The sequence below is a fragment of the Mobula hypostoma genome, chromosome 5, assembly GCF_963921235.1.
Source record: "Mobula hypostoma chromosome 5, sMobHyp1.1, whole genome shotgun sequence".
In the NCBI taxonomy this organism is placed as follows: Eukaryota; Metazoa; Chordata; class Chondrichthyes; order Myliobatiformes; family Myliobatidae; genus Mobula; species Mobula hypostoma.
This window is the reverse complement of record NC_086101.1, coordinates 178,963,880-178,976,460: the sequence shown is the minus strand read 5'-3', so window position 1 is coordinate 178,976,460 and position 12,581 is coordinate 178,963,880. Positions and strand designations below refer to the sequence as shown.

The 12,581-nt window shown below is 42.2% G+C and overlaps 1 protein-coding gene across 6 annotated transcripts in view; it reads right to left on the bottom strand.

Moving 5' to 3' along the window:
• Positions 1–3,265: 3,265 nt before the first annotated feature.
• Positions 3,266–12,581, bottom strand: part of asb5b (ankyrin repeat and SOCS box containing 5b) — a 91,694-nt gene continuing 82,378 nt past the window's right edge. For all 6 annotated transcript variants that reach the window (XM_063049458.1, XM_063049460.1, XM_063049461.1 and 3 more), the window contains one exon: positions 3,266–12,300. In XM_063049458.1, coding sequence (XP_062905528.1) covers positions 12,173–12,300 — 128 coding nt within the window. In that variant the 3' untranslated portion in view covers positions 3,266–12,172. The remainder of the gene's footprint in view (positions 12,301–12,581) is intronic.

The window sequence follows — 12,581 nt, the reverse complement described above, 5'->3', positions numbered from 1 at the left end:
GGCAGAAGACGCTGGTGGGAGTTGTGTACAGGCCACCTAACAGTAGTAGTGAGGTCGGAGATGGTATTAAACAGGAAATTAGAAATGTGTGCAATAAAGGAACAAAAGTTATAATGGGTGACTTCAATCTACATGTAGATTGGGTGAACCAAATTGGTAAAGGTGCTGAGGAAGAGGATTTCTTGGAATGTATGCGGGACGGTTTTTTGAACCAACATGTCGAGGAACCAACCAGAGAGCAGGCTATTCTGGACTGGGTTTTGAGCAATGAGGAAGGTTAATTAGCAATCTTGTCGTGAGAGGCCCCTTGGGTAAGAGTGACCATAATATAGTGGAATTCTTCATTAATATGGAGAGTGACATAGTTAATTCAGAAACAAAGGTTCTGAACTTAAAGAGGGGTAACTTTGAAGGTATGAGACGTGAATTAGCTAAGATAGACTGGCAAATGACACTTAAAGGATTGACGGTGGATATGCAATGGCAAGCATTTAAAGGTTGCATGGATGAACTACAATAATTGTTCATCCCAGTTTGGCAAAAGAATAAATCAAGGAAGGTAGTGCACCCGTGGCTGACAAGAGAAATTAGGGATAGTATCAATTCCAAAGAAGAAGCATACAAATTAGCCAGAGAAAGTGGCTCACCTGAGGACTGGGAGAAATTCAGAGTTCAGCAGAGGAGGACAAAGGGCTTAATTAGGAAGGGGAAAAAAGATTATGAGAGAAAACTGGCAGGGAACATAAAAACGGACTGTAAAAGCTTTTATAGATATGTAAAAAGGAAAAGACTGGTAAAGACAAATGTAGGTCCCCAGCAGACAGAAACAGGTGAATTGATTAAGGGGAGCAAGGACATGGCAGACCAATTGAATGATTACTTTGGTTCTGTCTTCAGTAAGTAGGACATAAATAATCTTCCAGAAATAGTAGGGGGCAGAGGGTCCAGTGAGATGGAGGAACTGAGCGAAATACTTGTTAGTAGGGAAGTGGTGTTAGGTAAATTGAAGGGATTGAAGGCAGATAAATCCCCAGGGCCAGATGGTCTGCATCCTAGAGTGCTTAAGGAAGTAGCCCAAGAAATAGTGGATGCATTAGTGATAATTTTTCAAAACTCGTTAGATTCTGGACTAGTTCCTGAGGATTGGAGGGTGGCTAATGTAACCCCACTTTTTGAAAAAGGAGGGAGAGAGAAACCGGGAATTATAGACTGGTTAGCCTAACATCGGTGGTGGGGAAACTGCTGGAGTCAGTTATCAAAGATGTGATAACAGCACATTTGGAAAGTGGTGAAATCATCGGACAAAGTCAGCATGGATTTGTGAAAGGAAAATCATGTCTGACGAATCTCATAGAATTTTTTGAGAATGTAACCAGTAGAGTGGATAGGGGAGAACCAGTGGATGTGGTATATTTGGATTTTCAAAAGGCTTTTGACAAGGTCCCACACAGGAGATTAGTGTGCAAACTTAAAGCACACGGTATTGGGGGTAAGGTATTGATGTGGATGGAGAATTGGTTAGCAGACAGGAAGCAAAGAGTGGGAATAAACGGGACCTTTTCAGAATGGCACGCGGTGACTAGTGGGGTACCGCAAGGCTCAGGGCTGGGACCCCAGTTGTTTACAATATATATTAATGATTTGGATGAGGGAATTAAATGCAGCATCTCCAAGTTTGCGGATGACACGAAGCTGGGTGGCAGTGTTAGCTGTGAGGAGGATGCTAAGAGGATGCAGAGTGACTTGGATAGGTTGGGTGGGTGGGCAAATTCATGGCAGATGCAATTTAATGTGGATAAATGTGAAGTTATCCACTTTGGTGGCAAAAATAGGAAAACAGCTTATTATCTGAATGGTGGCCGATTAGGAAAAGGGGATGTGCAACGAGACCTGGGTGTCGTTATACACCAGTCATTGAAAGTGGGCATGCAGGTACAGCAGGCGGTGAAAAAGGTGAATGGTATGCTGGCATTTATAGTGAGAGGATTCAAGTACAGGAGCAGGGAGGTACTACTGCAGTTGTACAAGGCCTTGGTGAGACCACACCTGGAGTATTGTGTGCAGTTTTGGTCCCCTAATCTGAGGAAAGACATCCTTGCCATAGAGGGAGTACAAAGAAGGTTCACCAGATTGATTCCTGGGATGGCAGGACTTTCATATGAAGAAAGACTGGATGAACTGGGCTTGTACTCGTTGGAATTTAGAAGATTGAAGGGGGATCTGATTGAAACGTATAAAATCCTAGAGGGATTGGACAGGCTAGATGCAGGAAGATTGTTCCCGATGTTGGGGAAGTCCAGAACAAGGGGTTACAGTTTGAGGATAAAGGGGAAGCCTTTTAGGACCGAGATTAGGAAAAACTTCTTCACACAGAGAGTGGTGAATCTGTGGAATTCTCTGCCACAGGAAACAGTTGAGGCCAGTTCATTGGCTATATTTAAGAGGGAGTTAGATATGGCCCTTGTGGCTACGGGGATCAGGGGGTATGGAGGGAAGGCTGGGGCGGGGTTCTGAGTTGGATGATCAGCCATGATCATAATAAATGGCGGTGCAGGCTTGAAGGGCCGAATGGCCTACTCCTGCACCTATTTTCTATGTTTCTATAGATAGGTTCTTGATTAGCCAGGGCATCAAAGGGTATGGGGAGAAGGCAGGGGAGTGGAGATGTCTGGAAGAATTGGATCAGCCCATGACTGAATGGTGAAGCAGATTCGATGGGCTGATTGGCCTACTTCTGCTCCTATATCTTCTGGTCTTATAGTCTTATCTATTCCATCATCTAAATCACTTATACACTGCATAAAAAGAAGTGGTCCCAAAACCGACCCCTGCAGAAACTACTCGTCACTGGCAGCAACCAGAAAAGGATCATTTTATTCCCATTCACTGCTTCCTACCAGTCAATGCTCTGGCTGTTAACTTGGTAAGCAGTCTTATGGTAAGGCCTTCTGAAAATCTAAATATAGAACATCCATTGCATCCCCTTTATCTATCCTACTTGAAATCTCCTCAAAAAATTCCAACAGGTTATCGGGCAAGCTTTTCCATTAAGGAAACCATACTTCCTTAAGCAACATTATTTCCAATTTCATCCTTGCTTTTATATTCTGGAAATGAATGCTTACATTGCATTTGCCATCTTCACTACTAATTTATGTAAGAGTAGTTACAGAGCTACAGGCATTCAGGCCGGCAAGTTAATGTTCCACCTGAACTTTTCCACAGGGTTTTAGTCTATTGAATAAATAAACATATCAGTTGCACATTCATTTTTTTTTATTCAAATGCCTTTATGCTAATACAATAACAAACATTTTAAGCAAAAAATACACATGGATCCATTACACAAATGTCAGTATTGATAATCTTTACAAACATTGCCTTTTCTAAGAATGTGCTATTCACAGTACATGCCCAATAATTTCCAATTCCCTTAAAAAATAATCCAGTCCGCATAGATCACACCTGCTTTGATGGAAGTTGTTTCCAATTGAAGATACAGTAGTTTGTGTCAATACTATTGTATTTATATGTTCAATTAGAATAAAAGTTGACTGTGAACCCTGACTGACTGAGTTTATCATTATAATGATAGGTAGTTTTCCCTGAGTCCAGGATCGGATGCATAGATAGTCTGAGCACAGAAACATCAGAATATGCAAGTCATGTGCAGGGAAGTATATGATTGTATCTTTAATATTATGAGGTGAAGGCACTTATGTGTGTGTATGTGAATACTCAAGATATGCATGTTTAATAGTTTATTACCCGAGGTGTGTGTTCGATGCCTTTGCTTGCCCCTTATCTTGTTCTTTTAGCATCGTGGTTAGCGTAACACCATTACAGTGCAGGAACCCAGGTTCAATTCCACTGCTGTCTGCAAGGACTTTGTACATTCCCCCGGTCACCACATGGATTTTCTCCCACATTTCAAAGATATATGGGTTAGTAGGTTAATAGGTTACATGTGTGTCATTTGGTAGAAAAGCCTGTAAGTATGCTGTATCTCTTAACAAAAATTTGTGATTCAGTGTGCTTTTCTACAGACTCTGAATAATTTCTCCACAGGGCTCAAGGATTGCCAGTTATTTAAACTCCAGTGTTATATTCCAGAGAGTAATAGCAGCGTGTATTTGTTATCTTTCACTCAGCTCTGACTATAAACAAGAAATCTCTGCATTCCCTTTTGTGACTTCAGAATATTTCAAAATAAGTACGTTTTTGAAATGCAGTAACTATTATATTGCAGGAAACAGGCAAATTTTCAAATTACAACTCGGCACAGTTATAGTTTGACATGGACCAGATGGGCCAAACGGCCTGTTTTGGTTTGGTCAGCTCCCTCTCCCTTCTGACCCTCAACACAGGAGCCCCTCAGGGCTGTGTCCTCAGCCCCCTCCTTTACTCTCTATATCCCATGACTGTGTCGCCACCCACAGGTCCAATCCGCTAATTAAATTTGCTGATACTACATTGATTGGCCTAATACCAAATAATAATAAGGCAGCCTATTCAAAAGAAGTCACCACCCTGACACAATAGTGTCAAGAAAGCAACCTCTCCCTCAACGTCCCAAAAACAAAGGAGCTGGCCCTATTGACGTCAATGGATCTGGGGTTGAGAAGGTGAACAGACTCGGCATACACATCACCAAGGATCTCATGTGGTCTGTACACAGCAGCTAGGTAGTAAAAAAAAAGCACAACAGCACCTCTTTCACCTCAGATGGTTAAAGAAGGTTGGAATGAGTCCCCAAACCCTAATGACTTCCTACAGGGGCACAATTGAGAGCATCCTGACTGGCTGCATCACTGCCTGGTCTGGGAACTGTACTTCCCTGCAAAAATTGCAGGACTCTGCAGAGAGTGGTGTGGACAGCCCAGTGATCTGTAGATGTGAACTTCCCACTTTTCAGGACATTTACAGAGAGAGGTGCGAAGAAAGGGCCTGAAGGATCATTGGGGACCTGAGTCACCCCAACCACAAATTGTTCCAGCTGCTACCATTTGGGAAACGGTACCGCAGCATAAAAGCCAGGACCAGCAAGTTCCAGAACAGCTTTTTCCACCAGGCCGTCAAACTGATTAATTCATCAAACTGAAATTGTATTTCTAGGCTGTATTGACTGTCCTGTTGTACATACTATTTATTACAAATTACTATAAATTGCAAATTGCACATTTAGACGGAGATGTAACAAAGATTTTTACTCATGTATATGAAAGATGTAAGAAATAAACTCAATTCAATACTCTATGCCTCTATAACTCCCACAACCTCAGAGATAAAAATAGCTTGAAAACTTCTTATTATATTAACTTGATTGAGCCAGGAGAGAACTTTCCTTTTCTGCTACTCCTAACAATGCTATGGGATATCTTACACCCAGACAGGAACTTAGTTTAATGTTTCAACTTAAAGACATTTTAAGCGATCCCTTGATACTGTTCTAGGACAACAGAACATGTTTAAGCAAAGAGAGTGGGACGATGAACTCACTGCCTGTGCAGGTAGTGGTACAGAAATCAAAATGGATCTCCAAAAGGTAGCTGGATAGGCCCTTGAGGAAAATAATCTTAAGGCTAAACAGGTGAGAGTGGAGGTAATGGAACCAAATAGGTTCCTGTGCAAGAGGCACAATGGACTGATTGACCTACCATGCATCTTGTGTGGGACTCACTGCTCGGATCTGCTGCCTCAGAGGCGAGAGCGCCATCAATGGGTCATTGGTAATATTACAAATTATATAATAAAATTATCTATATCGTTGGGACTTGAAATTTGAGTTCAGGATTGTGGTTGAAAAAATTAACTTTAAATAGTTTGCAAGTCAGGCGCCTTCTGCAGAAAGAGAAATCAGGTGCTTTACTGATGATATTTTTCCTCAGGAATATTTCTTTGTTTAAATTGAAACATGAGCAAGGGCAAGGGTGAAGGAAATGCTGGGGATATAATTCTCCTGTAAACTGTTTGGACACAGAGAACAGGAGTCAGTTGAGCGATGCAAGTGACATTAGCAGGAGAAAAATTTATCATTGTTTACTAGGTTTAAATACAAGTATGAGTTGAGAGGGTGAACAGCTTTAACTTCTTCGGCATACACATAACTGAGGATCTCATGGGATCTGTCCATATTGGCTGTGTGGTGAAAAGAGCACAACAGCTGTTTTTCACCTCAGACAGTTGAAGAAGTTTGGTACGGGCCCCTAAAACCTAAGAACTTTCTACAGGGGCATAATTGAGAGCATCCTGACTGGCTGCATCACTGCCTGGTACGGGAACTGTACCTCCCTCAATCGCAGGACTCTGCAGAGAGTGGTGCGGACAGCCAGCGCATCTGTAGATGTGAACTTCCCATTATTCAGGACATTTACAACGACGTGTGTAAAAAGGGCTCGAAGGATCATTGGGGACCCAAGTCACCCCAACCACAAACTGTTCCAGTTGCTACCATCTTGGAAGTGGTACTGCAGCATAAAAGCCAGGACCAACAGGCTCCAGGACAGCTTCTTCCACCAGCCCATCAGACTGATACAATTGTATTTCTATGTTATATTGACTGTCCTGTTGTACATGCTATTTATTATAAATTACTATAAATTGCCCAATGTACATTAAGACAGAGATGTAATGTAAAGATGTTTACTCCTCATGTATTTTAAGGATGTAAGTAATAAAGTCAATTCAATTCTAATGCATGTTGTGTTCATCTCTGGGAATTAAAATCTATTCTAGTTAATAGAAGCTAATCAGGTGACCTACACTTGCAACTTTCCCAAAAGGAGGCATATAAATGTAACATAAATAATTAAAAGATGCATTTTTTCTCCTCTTAGTTGAATGTTGTATGAATACCAGCAACCAATCTGAGGCACTTCAACAAAGGTAATTGGGTTGTAAGAGACTCAAAATGTTGGCCATTCTGTGCAATAATTAGCAAAGGGCTTCCTAATGAAGAAGGATTGGTTAAAACTAACGCCTTTTCTTTCAACCTATATCAAACGTTTCTCCTGAGGTTTGGCTCTTAATCGGTTTTTCCGTAACAATCAGCTACCTTCAGTCAAAAAGAGTTTAACAGTATTGATGAACAGAGGGATCTTCATGGATCCCTAAAAATGGCTGCACAGGTACATAGGATGATAGAGAAGGCATACAGCATGCTTGCCTTCACTGATTGGTGCTCTGAATTCAAGAGCCACCAAGTTACAGCTTCATAAAGCTCTGGTTAGGCCACATCTAGAGTATTGTCATGAGTTGTGGTCGCCCATTATAGGAAGGATGTGCAGGCTTTGGAGAGGGTGCAAAGGAAGTTTACAAGTATTGTTCCTGGATTCTGTGCTATGAGGAGAGGTTGGACAAGCTGTTTTCTCTAGAGTGGCAGAGGGCGAGGGGAGATTTGATAGAATTTTATAAAATTATACAAAATGTAGACAGCCAGTATCTTTTTCCCGGAATTAAAATGTATCATACCAGAGGGTATGATGGTGAAAGGGGGTAGAGAAGTAGAGCTATATTTTTTAATTTATCAAGACACAGCACAGAATAGACCCTTCTGGCCCTTTGAGCCACGGCACCCAGCAATCCTTTGATTTAATCCTAGATTAATCACAGGACCATTTACAATGACTAATTAACCTACAAACTGATAAATCTTCGGACTGTGGGAGAAAACCCACATGCTCACAGGGAGAACGTACAAATCCCTTACAGGTGGCAGCAGGAAGTGAACCCAAGTCGCCTGTGCTGTAAAGCACTATGTTACCAGGCTGCCCTATGTGCAAGGCAAGTTTTTTAAACAGTGAATGATGGGTGGTGTAAAGCAGTGCCAGGTGTGGTGGCAAAGGCAGATTGCACACCAACATTTGAGAGACTCTTAGATAGGCAAATAAGAATGCAGAAAAGGGAAGAATATGGTCAATGAGTGAGAAAGAGGGATTGATTGATAAGGAGGTATTGATTTAATTAGTCATCATGGGCCAAAGGGCCTGGATTATGCTATACTGTTCTGTGTTCTGTGTAAGAGCTTAGTTGAAAGCATTCTTTAGTATAATTTACTAAAAGGTGCAGGAATCAAAGTCAAAATACTGCAGATGCTGGAAACCTGACATAAAATTAGTAAAAGGCGGAAATATTCAGCAGGTTAAGCGACATTTGTGGATGGAGAAACAAAATTAACATAACTCTGTTTCTCATGGAGTTATACAGCATAGAAATACACCCTTCAACCCATTGAGTTTGCTATGACCAGCATATAGCCATCTACATTAATGCAGGACACACAAAATGCCGGAGGAACTCAGCAGGTCGGGCAGCATCTAGGGATGTAAATAAACAGTTGACATTTCGAGCTGAGAACCTTCTTCATTTACACGAATGTAACTTTATTTTTTCAGACTCCCATCAAGTTTCCCCACAAACAGATCAGTGTTTCCTGTCACTTTAGTTTTGTTATAGTGATGGGAAAAGGAATTGTCTACTGTAATCCAGCAACAATTTTTATCCTATTTTTGAAAGGTATATGCACTCAGCTACATTTACGGTGCCCAATTAATCTCGCAAGTTGCATGTATTTGGGATGTGGGAAGAAACCAGAGCATCCAGGGGGAAAAAAACCATGTAGTTTCCTGGAGAACATGCAGACTCCACACGGACAGCACTGGAGGTCAGGATCGCACTTGTGTCACTGGATCTGGAAGGCAGCAGCACCACACCACAATGCAGGTAATGATAAATGGTGCATCATAAGAAAGTAGCAAAGAAAACTACAAAGGAGAGAGCACAGCTGGCTAATTTTGTAAGCCATTTATCATTGAACTTAAGAGAAATGCTGGTGGACATGTGGGATTAAATCAAATCTCCATGTTAAGGTAAAGGGACTAGCTGAGAGATGCAGCCATTTTTGAAATATATATAAAATGCTATGCTTTTTCCAGTTTCCTGGTAGTTGATTATTTGAACATAATTATGAAGTGCTACTGAGGTAGTCCTAAGGTGGCTGAACGTCATTGAACGTTCTTCCGGCAGCTCTTGCAGCCAAACTGGTGCCAAACATATTGCTTCATAAGCTTTCCTTTGGACTACACTGGTAAGGCTGAGAGGGGGATCTTGATGACTGGGCATCTCAGGATCTCCAAACCTTCCGCCCAGGCTTGTGATGATGATCATCATCACTCATTGCCCTTCAAGACAGATGGATGCCAACCACCATCACTAAGGTAGTAAATAGGATTGGATCAGGCACTGGCTTCACGAGAGAAGTCAGAGAGTGAAAGTACATGATTGCCTCTCTGACTGGAGGCCTTTGACTGGTGATGTGCCGCAGGGATCAGTGCTGGGTCCGTTATTGTTTGTCATCTACAGTATATCAATGATTTGGATGATACGTAGTAAACTGGATCAGCACATTTGCGGATGATACTACGATTGAGAGCGTAGCAGACAGCTAGGAAGGTTATCAAAGCTTGCAGCGGGATATAGACCAGCTAGGAAAATGGGCTAAAAAGTGGCAGATCGAGTTTACTGCAGAGAAGTGTGAAGTGTTGCACTTTGGGAAGATAAACCAGAGTAGGACTTACAGAGCGAGTGGTAGGGCACTGAGGAGTGGGGCGGAACAGAGGGATCTGGGGATTCAGATCCATAATTTCTTGAAAGTGGTGTCGCAGGTAGGTAGGGTGTTAACAAGATCTTTTGGCACATTGGCCTTCATAACTCCAAGTACTGAGTTCAGGAATTGAGATGCTATGTTGAAGTTGCATAAAATGTTGGTGAGGCCTAGTTTGAAGTATTGTATCCAGTTCTGGTCACCTACCTACAGGAAAGAGTGCAGAGAAAATATACAAGGACTTTGTCAGGACTTGAGAACCTGGGTTGTAGGGAAAGGACTTTATTCCCTGGTGCATAGTAGAAAGAAGGGAAATTGAAAGAGGAACATAAAATTATGAGGGGCATAGACAGGGTAAGTGCAGCAGGCTTTTCTTTTTCTACTGAGGTTGGGTAAGACTAGAACTGGAGGTCATGGGTTAAGGGTGAAAGTTGAAATGCTTAAAGAGAACATAAAGGGGAACTTTTTTAGTCAGAGGGTGGTGAGAGTGTAGAATGAGCTGCCAGCGGAAATGATGGAAGTGGGTTTGATTTCAACATTTAAGAGAAATTTGGATTATGTACTGTGCATAGAGACTATGGTCCAGCTGCAGGTAGATGGAATTACGCGGAATAATAGTTCAGCATAGACTAGATGGGCTGAAAGGCCTGTTTCTGTGCTGTAGTGTTCTAATACTCTATGACATTATGAAGTGATCAAAATTAGGTGTTTATGGGTTGAAGATAATGTTGGACAAGTAGATTGTTGGTAGGTTGCCTACAGGACCAACAATTTTACAACCAACTTATATTTACTCTCCACCACCTTCAATGGGTTGTGTTAAACCAACACTGTCCTTCAACACTTAAAGTTTCTAAGCTAACCACTTGAGTTCACTCACCTCTTCAGCCTAATATGTTAGCATTGGGAATGATACAGCCTCTGTGTGCTCTCCTTTGTGGAGAGATGGAGAAGGTCAGGACTGTAAATAGGCATCCGTTAGTCTCGTGAGACCATAGATTTGCACCTTGGAAGGTTTCCAGGGTGCAGGCCTGGGCAAGGATGTATGGAAGACTGGCAGTTGCCCATGCTACAAGTCTCTCCTCTCCACGCCACCACTGTTGTCCACGGGAAGGGCACTAGGGCCGATACAGCTTGGCACCGGTGTCATCATAGAGCAATGTGTGGTTAAGTGCCTTGCTCAAGGACACAACACACTGCCTCAGCTGAGGCTTGAACTAGCGACCTTCAGATCAGTAGACCAACGCCTTAACCACTTGGCCACGCGCCAACAACTGTAAAGGAAGTTAGGAAACTGAAGAATAAAGAAATTGAGTGTTACAACTACACTGGACAATAAAATGGCTACATGTCATCAACCACCACAAAGCAGGTAATCTGGTATTCCATCTCAGTCATAGAGTACTATAACACAGAATCAGGCCCTTCAGCCCACCAAGTCCATGCCAACCTGATGTTCTACCTAGTCCCATCGACCTGCACTCAGACCATAGCCCTCCAATTATCTCCCATTCAAACTTCTCATAAATTTTTCATTTCAATTTGATTCCACCACTTCCACTGGCAGCTTGTTCCACACTCACCTCACGCTCTAACTGAAGAAATTTTCCCTCAGATTCCTCTTTGTTGTGCCTTCCCAACTGGGATATCCCTTGAGGATCCTCTCCTCTCCATCCTTTCCTTGAGGATCCCAGTTGGAGATGAAAGAAAGGGAGGAAACAGCACAAAGTATAGCTATGGACCCAGAGGGACCCTATTGTGTCCACATTAATAGTCAGTATTAGAGCCATGAAGCCACAGTAGCACAGCAGTTAGCACACTGCTGTTACAGCTTGAGACACTCTAGTGTTCGGAGTTCAATTCCAGCGTTGTCTGGAAGGAGTTTGCATGTTCTTCCCATGTGGGTTTCCTCCAGGTGCTCTAGTTTCCTCCCACAGTCCAAAGATGGACTGGTTAGTAGGTTAATTAGTCTTTGTGAATTGTCCTGTGATTAGGCTGGTATTAAATATGTGGGTTGCTGGGCAGCACAGCTTATTGGACCAGGAGGGCCTGTTCCACACTGTATCTCTAAATAAATAAAGTGAAATAAGGCCAGGGCATCTCCAGATTTAGCTAAGTTAGGCACCAACATCTGGAACAGCAATTGGGGCACTAATTGGCAGATTCATTAAGCCCACTCATAGACTTAATTTTCAAGTATTTGTTTTAAGATACTGTGTTGCATAGGTGAGAAATTTGCCTTAAATCACTTGTGGCATACATGCAGCATTACAGCTGGTACTTCATTTTCAAGTTTCAGTAGTAGTGACATCAGCAGAATTTGTTATGTAGGGGGAATATAATTTGCATAAGCTACCTCACCTGTTCCACGCATTTGAGACAGATTCCTACTCCACCATTTCTTTCATTCATATTATGAAGACAAGACAACGAAGGGTGGGAGGGAGGGGTTACGGTGATTTGCTAACAACGTTTCAACAGGTTTTTAAACAAGTCTATATACAGAAAGGAGCAGAGCTGAAATCTTAAATCAGCTTCCCAGGCAGACTGCCATTGCAAAGGGGAAGCAGTTTACTGATGCTGTAAAAAGTCCTTCAGTAGCTTGGGCAGCTGCAGCTGAGGAATGTACTGTAGGCGCGGTCTTCCAAGGCAGTTTCTGACACACAGGCGACACAGCTGGCAGAGGGAGCTCGGTGTTGCTGTAATTGAAGCAAGCAGAGATAAAGTTAGCAACCAAAAAAAAACGAGAAGGTCAGAAATTTACCATTCTAATCATTTATCACTGAAAGGGTTCCAGAGCCACTCAGCAACAGCTTTTCCCCCTCCACCACCAGATCTGTGGACAGCCCATGAACACTGCCTTATTATTCCTCCTTTGCATTAATCATTTATTTTTGCAAACTGTTGTAATGTTTTTGTCTGGTACTGTACTGCAGCCACAAAACAACAAATTTCACGACATTTTGATTTACTTAAGAGT